The 12,434-nt window shown below is 37.4% G+C and overlaps 1 protein-coding gene across 2 annotated transcripts in view; it reads right to left on the bottom strand.

Moving 5' to 3' along the window:
• The window catches only part of USP44 (ubiquitin specific peptidase 44), a 29,787-nt gene that overhangs the window by 11,032 nt on the left and 6,321 nt on the right, over positions 1 to 12,434 (bottom strand). Inside the window, exon 2 of one of the 2 annotated variants that reach the window (XM_049884093.1) lies at positions 1,412 to 2,909. In XM_049884093.1, coding sequence (XP_049740050.1) covers positions 1,412 to 2,839 — 1,428 coding nt within the window. In that variant the 5' untranslated portion in view covers positions 2,840 to 2,909. Of the gene's footprint in view, positions 1 to 1,411; positions 3,753 to 12,434 lie in introns of those variants that run through there. The other variant, XM_049884092.1, reaches the window with a different exon arrangement.

Below are 12,434 nucleotides of genomic sequence, written 5' to 3' on the forward strand. Positions count from 1 at the left end.
CTAAGAATACATACATGCAACACAATATGAAATATTACAAAGAAGCTCTTTCATCCAAGCTGCATATCTGGCACAGGCAGCAAAATAGTGAATTCTAATTCCGATTATAGATATTACAAACTGACACAAAGAACAGAACACTCCTGTTGTTTAGTCTGGGGACTCGACAGGACTAGGGGCTGACCTTTCGAGAACAGTTTCTTGAATTTAAAAAAAAAAAGAAAAAAAAAAGCCATTCTACTAACCATCTGAATCTCCTGAGACTGTGAGTTTCCTAAGAGTTTATTTATTATATGTTTAAAGGGAAGAAAAGCAAAAACACCAGTGTAACAATTTTTATTGATTTGAAAATTCATCCATGAAGGAGAGGACAGGCACAGAACCACTCTCAAACTGTTAGAAATAGAAAATGGAATAAGCGTTCTGGAAAAAAATTTGTCACTAAGTATCAAAAGCCCTACCTTTCGACAAAGTAATTCTACCTCTCAGCTATTAAGGAAATCATTATGAAAAAAATATATTGATGATATTATAATAACAGAAAAAATTGCAATCTACAAGTCAAAAATAGGGGAGTGGTTAAACTGTGGTATGTACATATGATTACACTGAAATGTTCTGGAGTCATTAAATATTTTTAATGCTATGGAAAATCCCTATAATATTAAATGAAAAAAGCAGGTAAATGCAACATGACCAATTATATATTTCCCACAAATTGTGTGGAGATTTATAAATACCAAAATATTAACAGTTTTATCTATGAATTGTGGGGTTATGGGATTAAGGAATGATTTTTCTTTTCTTCTGTATAAATTTTCTGTATTACATATGTTTTCTACAAGTATTACTTTTACAAGTGTTATTTTTATTTATAACAGTGTATTTCAAACTTTTGCACAGAAAAAATAGAAATGACACAGAAAATAATAGTGGAAAAGTAAAACTGCATGTAACACAAGAAGTACAATACTCATTGAAGCTTTCAGACTTTGCCCCCTTTGGCTTTATAGGAAGTCTTCCAGGGCTACTCCCTGGTCCCAGAAATTACTCAAGGGTGCACCATATCCATTTCCAGTCTTCAAGTCTGTTTCCTCTGAGATTAAACTATCTTCTTCTCAATCCCTCTTTAGAAAATGAATGTTAATATTACTAACCTAGGAACCTGTTTCCAGAACTTCCCTCCTGGCAAAAAAGTTTTGATACATGGATGCTAAAACTTTGAATAATTAATGAAGGAAACAATTATAAATGAATTAGCTGACTCCTTTACACGCATTTATAAAAACAATCCATTCTGACCTGAAAACAGTACTAGCTCTAACGTATGAGAAATACAGAAAATATGCATTTTAAAGGCTTCACTCTGTGAATTACCCAAGATAAAAATAAAACTTAAAAAACCCCATACCTGACTAAGAAGTTGTCCATGAAAAATGTTATTCACAACATTCAGAACCTGTTTGATAAGTTTTCTTTGAGAAGTAGGGATAAGAGCAGGTAACCTGGTACCTGTTGTCTCTAGTTCATGTTGTATTTTGTCCAAAAGTTCACAGAGAAATTCCTGAGCATCTTGTTGGGCATAACCCCGAAAGGAAGGGATTAACCTCCATACTGAGTGTAGCATAGCAAATGGTGAGACCAAGGCCCACTTTCCAGACCACATGACTTGAAACAAAGTATGCAATTCATGACAAAGAGAAATGGACTGTGAACTTGACTCCCTTGGCTGAATGAGTTCCATCTTTCTACTCATTGATGCTCCACCACTTAGTCCTGATGATAAACTTGGGTGTCGGAAGCAAATAGAGCCTGTATCCTTCTCTTGGTATTCATTTATTTGAAATACAGTATCTGTGACTGGTAGAGGCTTATAAGAAGCTCTTGTCTTATCACTAGCAGTCACAGCTAGCCATTGGTTCAGATCAAGCTTTAAAAAACATTGTCGAAAAATAAGTAAATGACTTAAAACCTGAAGAACGGAATTCATATAGCAAGTATTTCCCAAATTTCTCAGTCCTGTTACACCAGGAGTTACTATCGGCCTTCGCTTAATTGAAGAGTCATTGACATTTCTATATCTTACAAATTCTGAGGTAGATTCTACTTTATCTTTCGCTGGTGATGATGGAGTCTGTGGCTGCACTTGAACAGGAATTATTTCTACTGTGCTGGACTGAACTAGACCTTGCAAACGTAAACTCTTTCTTGGAGGCAAAATTTCCAATTCTGCTTTGGTTTGATGCTCTAATTCTTGCTGTCTTTTCTTCACTTCCCTTTTTGCTACTGTTTTTTCCTGAAATTGTTCTTCTTGTCTTTTTCTTCCAATGGGTAACTGTTCAAACCAAATTCGAAAGATTTTACCCATTAGCATCCTTCTCCTGTGCCAAAGAGCAGTATACATTTGATCTTCACTTTGAAGCAGAGATTGGGTGCCATCATATAAGAAATAAGAATCATCATTTGTACCCACAGACCGTAAAATTCTTCCACTACGAGTGGTGCAGTGATAATTCTGACTTTTGATTGCACTTAATGTACTTCGTAGTAATTTTAGGTCTCCGGTGGCATTATCATTAAGAACATAATCGTCACAGAAGTAACAAAAAACATACATCTCATTCACTTCCAATGCAACAGGATGACTGCTATCTTGAAAGTGCTTGAGAGCATGCTCTTCAATGTATCTTCCACAGGCAACGTGGGAACAGCTAAGGCAAGCCCAAATGGATTCAGTTGTATTGCAGTCCACACAGTGCCATTTCTGAGGGTTGAGTATAGAATGATCTTGAGCAAGCCGCAATTGCCCAACGTGTTTGCACTTATCCATCGTTAACATTTAGTTAGTTTAGATGAAAAATACATAATCCAAACGAGTGTCTGTTCACAACACTTAACGCATCTGAAAACTAAGCAGAACAATGTCAACTTTTAATAATATGAAAACAAGAAGCTAATATTTTTCTATTTTATAAGCTATTTCTCAAAGAATAATGTGATGAATTTGTTCCCTTTGCTCCCAATTTCCGGACTGCTTGTCTTACTACCATAAGCAATTGTCACTTTTCCCTTGTTCTGGACTTCCACATTTTTAAAATTTTCTACCACCATCTAGTGGTGAAGAATGGGTAGTGACACACCACTTCTCAGTGTACTAGAATAAAGATCCATCCATTTTACCCAATAAAGTCTGAGGGCAGTTTGCAAAACTACATTCCTTTTCTTAAAAATAGGGGCCGTAAAGACCAAAATATATCTCACTAATATTTAAAATGTCTTGGAAGAATTACAAACCAGAATGCTCCTTAGAAGCAAGGTTGGTGAGACTGTGTCTCACATACTTTGGACAGGTTATCCGGAGGGATCAGTTCCTGGAGAAGGACATCATGCTTGGTAAAGTAGAGGGTCAGTGAAAAACAAGAAGACCCTCAAAGAGATGGACTGACACAGTGGCTGCAACAATGCGCTGGAGCATAGTGATTGTGCAGATGGCGCAGGACCGGGCAGCGTTTCATTCTGTTGTGCATGGGGTCACTATGGGTTGGAACCAACTCAGTGGCACGTAACAATAACAACATTTACAAAAAAATTCTGAAAATCCCATTTGGAGTTAATAAAGCATAACCACGGTTAAAACCATGGGTTTCGGAAAGACAGGTTTGAACTCTACCTCTATCACATACTGTGGCTGTATAATTTGAGCAAATATTTTAAATTCTGTACACATCTGCAAAATAGGGAACATCCTACCAACTTCTTGAATTGTTGGAAGGACTGAGAGAACAAAATATTTATCCGACACACAGTAAACAAGAAATAGTAGCTATAAAAAAAAAACCTTTATCTGAACAAATCATACTATTCTAATTACCATTAAACTTGGCTTTCCATTTAACCCACTGCTGTTGACTCATAGTAGACCAATAAATCCAAACCCACTGCTGTTGAGTCCATTCCGACCCACAGAGGCCCTACAGTACAGAGTAGAATTGCCCCATAGCGTTTCCAAGGCTGTAAATCTTTACGAAAGCAGACTGCCACATCTTTCTCCTGTGGAGTGGCTGGTGGGTTCAAACTGCCAAACTTTCGGGGTAGCAGCTGAGCACTTTAGCCACTGAGCCACCAGGGCTCCTTAGTAAATCAATAATTAACTTTAATTCATGGCTCTATAGCACACTCTGACTTGACAGACTTGACAATTTGCCTTTGGAAGAGAAAAAGACAGAAGAGACTGTGCTTTTGTGTTTGAAAAGATTCTCAGGATTGTGAAAAGATATGTAAATAAATAAAGAGAAAAGAATATGAAGTAGATGGCAGCACAATGAGCTTTTACATTTTAGCAGGCCTGGACATTATCTGAAATTGTAAGCTTATTCTTAAAAAAAAAAAAAAAGAAAGAAAACTAGATTATTTTGACCCAGGACTTACTCCTTTATCCATTAGTCGGAAGAATTCTGCTTCAAGTACTTAAAATTAGTGAACAGAAATCTAGTTAAAATTAGTGACCACAAAACATTAACCTCATTGATTTAACATAAGTTGAACATAAATTTCAAGTTGCAGGTGGGGACCTAGTCAGAAAACACCGAGAACACTGAGTGCAGCATAACCAATGCTTTAAGTTTTTAGGGCAGCAAGACAGTATGATTTTCAATGGTACATGCAGGTACCACCTTCAGGGCTCTAGGAAAACTGCAAAGGTAAATTTATTTTCAGCTCTTTTCCAGCTCTTTTTGTAAATAAAATTTCCCAGCTCTCAGAGTCTCTCCATCCTTGATTTTTAGGTATTAGGTCTCCTGAACATGGATTAAAGAATGACCAGTCCCAACCCTCACACATGTGCATACATTTCAATTGCATGGTTTAAATTTACTTCTCTTCCCTCAAAATTTCTTGAGGTCCAAAATCTGCTTGAATACAGTGTTTTATTAAAACTCCTAGAATTCAACAATAGTTGCTAATGGTAAAATTGAGACATCAGTGATTAATATACTCCATTATCCCATATCCTTCCAGGTATACTCAAGCCAAAAACCTTGGAGTCATCCTTGACTCTTCTCTTTCTCTCACTCTCCACAACAATCCTTCAGGAAAAACTGTTAGCTCTACCTTTAAAATATGTGTAGACTCCAACTACTTCACATTACCTCTACTGCCACCTCTACTGGTCCAAGCTACTATCAAATCTCATCTGTATTACTACAAAAAGCCTCCTACATGGCCTCCCCACTTCTACCCTTACCCTCACCAAAAGTTTACTCTCAACACAGGAGCAGCAGTTTGCCTTTAGACCTAGACCTGATACTTTAGGAGGCCACTGCTCTGACCCTCCTCTATTAATGTGGAGTCCAAAGGGCCAAGGGGATGTAGCCACATGGAACCCATACAAACCCCCCTCCATCTCCCTCACTACTCATCTAGAACCATTCTCTAGTACCTGAGATTTTGAGAATTCCCTGCCCAATCAAGTAAGCCTACCTCTAGGGCCTATGGGCAATAAAAAGACACTGAAGAATTCTGTACAGAATGACATGACTAGATTTAAAGGATACAGAGGCATATAAATGGCAAATAGATCTGGAGAAGGGATGAGTGATTAAAAGCGATTCTACTAGTCCAAGGGGCCTTGATGGTGCAGTAGTTAAACATTTGGCTGCTAACCAAAAGGCTGGTAGTTGGAATCCACCAGCCGCTTGTTGGAAACCCTATGGTGCAGTTTTACTCCACCTTGAGTCAGAACCTACTCAACAACAATGGGTTACTAATCCAAAGATAATAAAGAAATTAAAGTTGTAGTAGTGTTGAAATAAAAAAACAGCAGAGGTACAATTAGTGCTTAACAAACACTGGTTGAAAGAATTGATTCGATTTCCAGGTTAAGGAAAGAATTTAGGGCTCTCTTCTACTTTTATTCAAAATGGACCATATGCAGAGATAATTTAAGCACATGTTTTCTGGAAAATCATACAATAATTATTAGTTCAACTTCCTTGCAGAGATTAATAATGAGGGAAATGCCATTTACTTACACTTAAGAAAAATCGTCATTCTAAAGTTTTAACCCCCCACGTGTCTGTCAGTTTGTCATACTGTGGGGGCTTGTGTGTTGTCACGCTGGAAGCTATGCCACAGGTATTCAAATACCAGCAGGGTCGCCCACGGAGGACAGCTTTCAGCTGAGCTTCCAGACTAAGAAAGACTAAGAAGGACTTGGCGGTCTACTTCTGAAAAGAATTAGCCAAGGAAAATCTTAAATGAACAGCAGCTGAACATTGTCTGATGTAGTGCCGGAAGATGAGACCCTTAGGCTGGAAGGCACTCAAAAGATGACGGGGGAAGAACTGCCTTCTCAAAGTAGAGTCGACCTTAGTGATGTGGATGGAGTCAAGTTTACAGGAAATTCATTTGTTGATGTGGCACGACTCAAAATGAGAAGCAGCAGCTGCAAACATCCACTAATAATCAGAACATGGAATGTACAAAGTATGAATCTAGGAAAATGGGAAGTTGTCAAAAATGAAATGGACTACCTAAAGATCGATATCCTAAGCATTAGTGAACTGAAATGGATTGATACTGGTCATTCTGAATCAGACAATTGTATGGTCTACTATGTCGGGAATGACAACTTGAAGAGAAACGGCGCTGCATTTCAAGATCTATCCTGAAGTACAACACTGTCAGTGATAGGATAATATTCATATGCCTACAAGGAAGACCAGTTAATACAACTATTATTCAAACATACGCACCAACCACTAGGGCCAAAGATGAAGAAACTGAAGACTTTTACCAGCTTCTGCAGTCTGAAATTCATCGAACATGCAATCGGGATGCACTCATAATTACTGGTGACTGAAATGCGAAATTTGGAAACAAAGGGTTGGGAGTTGGAAAACATGGCTTTATATGGTGAAAGAATGCCGGGGATCACATAATAAAATTTTGCAAGATTGAGAACTTCTTCACTGCAAATACCTTTTTTTAACAACATAAACGGTGACTGTACACAGGGACCTTGCCAGATGCAATACACAGGAATCAAATCGACTACGTCTGTGGAAAGAGACGAAGAAAAGCTCAGTATCATCAGTCAGAACAAGGCCAGGGGCCAACTGCAGACAGACCATCAATTACTCACATGTAAGTTCAAGTTGAAACTGAAGAAAATTGGAACAAGTCCACGCTAGCCAAAGTACAACCTTGAGTTTATCCCACCTGAATTTTGAGACCATCTCAAGAATAGATTTGATGCATTGAACATTAACGATCAAAGACCAGATGAGTTGTGGAATGACATACATGAAGAAAGCAAGAGGTCATTAAAAAAGACAGGAAAGAAAGAAAAGTCCTAAATAGATGTCAGAAGAGACTCTGAAACTTGCTCCTGAATGTCAAGTAGCTAAAGCAAAAGGAAGAAATGATGAAATAAAAGAGCTAAACAGAAAATTTCAAATGGCAGCTCGGGAAGACAAAGTCAAGGATGGAAAACCAAAAGGGAAGAACATGCTTAGCATTTCTCAAGCTCAAAGAACTGAAGAAAAAATTCAAGCATCAAGTTACAATACTGAAGGATTCTATGTGGAAAATATTAAATGACACAGGAAATCATCAAAAGAAGATGGAAAGCATACACAGTCACTATACCAACAATTTCAGGAGGTAACATACGATCAGTAACCAATAGTACTGAAGGAAGAAGCCCAAGCTGCACTGAAGGCATTGGCAAAAAACAAGTCTCCAGGAACGGATGGAATACCAATTGAGACATTTCAACAAACAGATACAGCGCTAGAAGCGCTCACTGATCTATGCCAAGAAATTCGGAAGACAGCTACCTGGCCAATGAACTGGAAGAAATCCATGTTTATGCCTATTCCCAAGAAAGGCGATCCAACCAAATGTGGAAATTATTGAACAATATCATTAATATCACATGCAAGCAAAATTTTGCCGAATCTCATTCAACAGTGGCTGCAGCAGTCTATCACCAGGGAATTGCCAGAAATTCGAGCTGGATTTAGAAGAGGACATGGAACCAGGGATATCACTGCTCATATCAGATGGATCCAGGCTGAAAGCAGAGAATACCAGAAAGATATTTACCTGTGTCTTATTGACTATGCAAAGGCATTTGACTGTGTGGATCATAAACAAATTATGGATAACACTGTGGAGAATGGGAATTTCAGAACACTTAACTGTGCTCATGAGGAATCTGTACATGGATCAAGGGGCTGTCGTTAGAACAAGGGGATACTAAATGGTTTAAAGTTAGGAAACGTGTGCAAGAAGCTGGACTACATGAAGAACAGGGCATCAGGATTGGAGGAAGACTCATTAACAACCTGTGATAATGCAGATAACACAACCTTGATTGCTGAAAGTGTAGAGGAGTTGAAGCACTTATTGATAAAGATCAAAGACCACAGCCTTCAGTATGGATTACACCTCAACATAAAGAAAACAAAAGTCTTCACAACTGAACCAACAAATAACATCATGATAAATAGAGTTGGATCCACAATCAACACCCATGGAAGCAGCAGTCAAAAAAACAAAAGACACACTGCACTGGCCAAATGGGCTGCAAGAGATCTCTTTAAAGTGTTAACAAGCAAAGATGTCACCTTAAGGACTGTGGTGCACCTTACCCAAACCGTGGTGTTTTCAATCGCCTCATATGCATGTGAAAGCTCGACGATGAATAAGCAAGGCCAAAGAACTGACGCCTTTGAACTGTGGTGTGGGCGAAGAATACTAAATATACCATGGACTGCCAAAAGAATGAACAAATCTGTCTTGGAAGAAGTACAATCAGAATGGTCCTTAGAAGCAAGGATAGTGAGACTATGTCTCACATACTTTGGACATGTTATCAGGAGGAATCAGTCCCTGCAGAAAGACGTCATGCTTGATAAAGTAGAGGGTCAGTGAAAAAGAGGAAGACCCTCAAAGAGGTGGACTGAGACAGTGGCTGCAACAATGGGCTTGTGCATAACAACAATTGTGAGGATGGCACAGGACTAGGCAGTGTTTCGTTTTGTTGTACACAGGGTCACTATGAGTCGGAACCGACTCAACAGCACCTAAGGACAACAACAACAGAGTTTTAAAGAGGTGGTATAAGTTGATAACCTTACATACAAAATTCAGAAAAGAAGTCTCAATAGAAAAAAAGTCCAGGAAAAAATACAGAATTGTATTCTGTTTATGAATTCACTTTCAAAATTTCAAAAGTAATGAACACATTACTGTGTAATAAGTTTTAAGTAAAAATCATTCAGAAAGACAGTGCTATGTATGTGTATAACTATATACTACCTCTTTAGTCCCTCCTCCTCTATTTTGCAAATACATTCTCTTGGTTATAAGAAATTTGTCTATTTCATGGCAGTTTTTTTTTTTTTAACTGTGCTTTAGATGAAGGTTTACAGAGCACATTAGTTTCTCATTAAACAACTAATATACATATTGTTTTGTGACACTGGGTGCCAACCCCACGAGGTGTCAACACTCTGCCCTTCTTGACCTTGCGTTCCCCCTTTCCATTCGTCCAGCTTTCCTCCTACCTTTTTTCCCTTGCCCCTGGGCTGGTGTGTCCATTTAGTCTTGTATACTTGGGTGAGCTACAAGTATTTTTTGTCTTATGGGCCTTTCTAATCTTTGGCTTGAAGGTGAACCTCAGGAGTGACCTCAGTACTGAGTTAAAAGGGTATCTCATTCCAGTTCTTAAAAAAATCTATTTAGATGATGGCAGGATCCTTGACCTTCAACAGGAAGTGACATCTATAACTCAACAGCATGATTCCATTTCATACAGTACAGACAGTAACGGATTATGCAGTGAGTTCCATTTCTAAATCTGCTTTTAAATCGAATTTGTACATTTAAGTCAAAACAGGTACAGTTCATATCTACTGTCAGTCAAATGTTTGTCTTATATAGCATACCTTTCTATGTATAAAACACAAAGAAACACTTCCAGATATACTAAAACATATTTAACATAATACAGTAATAACAATGTTTCACAAAATAGTGCCTGTTTGTTATTATGTACCTCTAATTTTTAATATAACAGGCTTTCCTGGGGTTGGATTGTAACTAGGGGTTGTACATAAACTGAATGTTCGTAATCCAGGGATTGCCTGTATTAAGAAAAAAGTAAATGTTGATCAGATGCCATCTACATGAGGCATTATAGCAGGGTGAAGATATTACAGCAAAATGGTTGGACAGTACACCCAAATGCCTGAATTTAAAAACCTGGATGTATTTACTATGTGACCAACCAAACGAAAATCATTGCCATTGAGTCAATTCCGACTTATAGTGACCCTATAGGACAGAGCAGAACTACCCCATAGGGTTTCCAAGGAGCCAGAGACCAGTTATTTACGCTGCATGTACTTCAATTTTCTTATCTGAGAAACATAAGGGTAATATATATATCAGTAATAATACCACCAAGCTCACAGGGTTGTTGTAAGGATTACACTGCATTTGTAAGCACTTAGAACAATTCTTGTCATTTAATAATATGACACTCAGTACATCAAAGCTGCTATTATTATTATCATTATTGTTGCTAATTTCCTTCTGGCTTATCACATTCCCCAGACATTAATCCAAGGGTCTCTTCTTCTCAGTCACATGTGTACTAAGCCCAACTAAGGTGTTAACTGATAATTAAGATATCAGCTGAGAACCAAGGTCTGACCTCTCCCAGGAGTATTTGCATTTTAAAAGGGGTCTCTTGAAGATAAAATATTTTTAAAAATCCAAAGAAGTGACGCCAGAATGGTAGAATGACAGATTATGAGATGAATATTTTAGGGAAGGGGGCCCAGTTACTCTGTCTACTTATGAAAAAAACAAAAAAACAGCCCTGGCAGTGATGTCCAGAGAATAAAGAAAGCTCAGACACACATAGTGGTAGCAAGGGAGTGGATGACCCAGTGAAGGGCAGGGAGGAATGCAGGGGTTAGAGAGCCAGGCTGCTGCCAGCTAGCCACCAGAGTATCTTCAATTTGCTTTACTGCCTGAAGGCCAAAGCTTAGAGCCATTCTTAGGATGTATCCACAAAGAAGCCTCATCATACAAAGACCTAAAAGCCTGCCGGAAAAGAAAGGGGGTGGGAGTATTTTCTTGACACTTCCTATTTTCTTCTATAGGGTTCAGAGCACTTCTTTTCATTTGCTAATCCATTGCTGAGAAAGAATGTATTAACTCTGTTTGGTTCCAGCAGATTGGATATGCGATTTTTGGCAGTATATTCATTTAAAAGAGGACATTACACAAACAATCCCCATGCAGATGCTAATAAAATATTACCTGTATCTATATATTATCACAATACAAACACTTAAGATGTTTTGAATGAAATCTATATATAAACATTTAAATTATCTGTACTATCCATTTTTACATAGGTATAATATCTGAAATTCAAATTAGTAGATATTACTTTTTAAAAACTAACTCAGCTATCTTTATTTCAAAGACAGGTAAATTTAAAAATATTCCAAAAGCCCCTTTTTGTCATTCTTCAGTGCTTAAAGACAATAAAATGTTTAATTTGTTCAAAGAAGATCTTTCATGCTATTTAAACTTTCATGCCATATAACTGAGCAGTTTCATTTGTTTTTAAATTACCCTCAGGAAATCTCTAGGTAAAGTTTAAAAATAATTGTATTTGATTTACTGAAAGTGTATAATTTAATAAATAATTAACATATCATTAAAGCAGTTATAAAATAACCCAAAAACCCAGTGCCGTCGAGTTACAAAATAGAAACCTAAAATGACTAGAAAAGAAATTAAAAATGTAAGATTCTATGGTTTTTTTTTTTTTATTAGATAAGGTATTTTAATCAAAGGTTTATGCCACACCCAAAAATCATATAAAATTACAGGGTAAAATATTTAACTTGTTAACAGTTCAAAAGCACAAACTTGTTTCTATTTACTACCAGTGAGGGCAGAAATTTCAATTACTCAAATTATAGCCTTTTGCAACACACAGTCCAGGTTTCAAGTATGTAGCAGTGCCTTTCTGATACCTTTTTAATCATAAACACATAACCTTTCTGATGTCTTTTAATGGCTTCTTTTCATTAAATTGCATTCAATCCTCTTTAAACCTACCAGGAGAGGTTCAATGATCAGTTCTGGATAGCTAACTAATAAAACTTTATCTTCACCCCTAACCTTTCTGAAGCAATTTGTCTCAGGCACACCTCAAACTCAGCTTACCCATGTATCTTGCCTTCATAGAATTAGCTTCTCCTCCAATATTCTCTTATTAAAGATAATGCATTTTCTCAAGTACCCAGACTAGAAGTCTTGAAAGCTTCTGAACTCCTCGCTCTCATCTTTTCTACTCCTACATTCAATTTGTCACCAAATGCATACAGGGTTATCAATCCCTA

The sequence above is a fragment of the Elephas maximus genome, chromosome 4 (assembly GCF_024166365.1).
Source record: "Elephas maximus indicus isolate mEleMax1 chromosome 4, mEleMax1 primary haplotype, whole genome shotgun sequence".
NCBI classification, from domain to species: Eukaryota; Metazoa; Chordata; class Mammalia; order Proboscidea; family Elephantidae; genus Elephas; species Elephas maximus.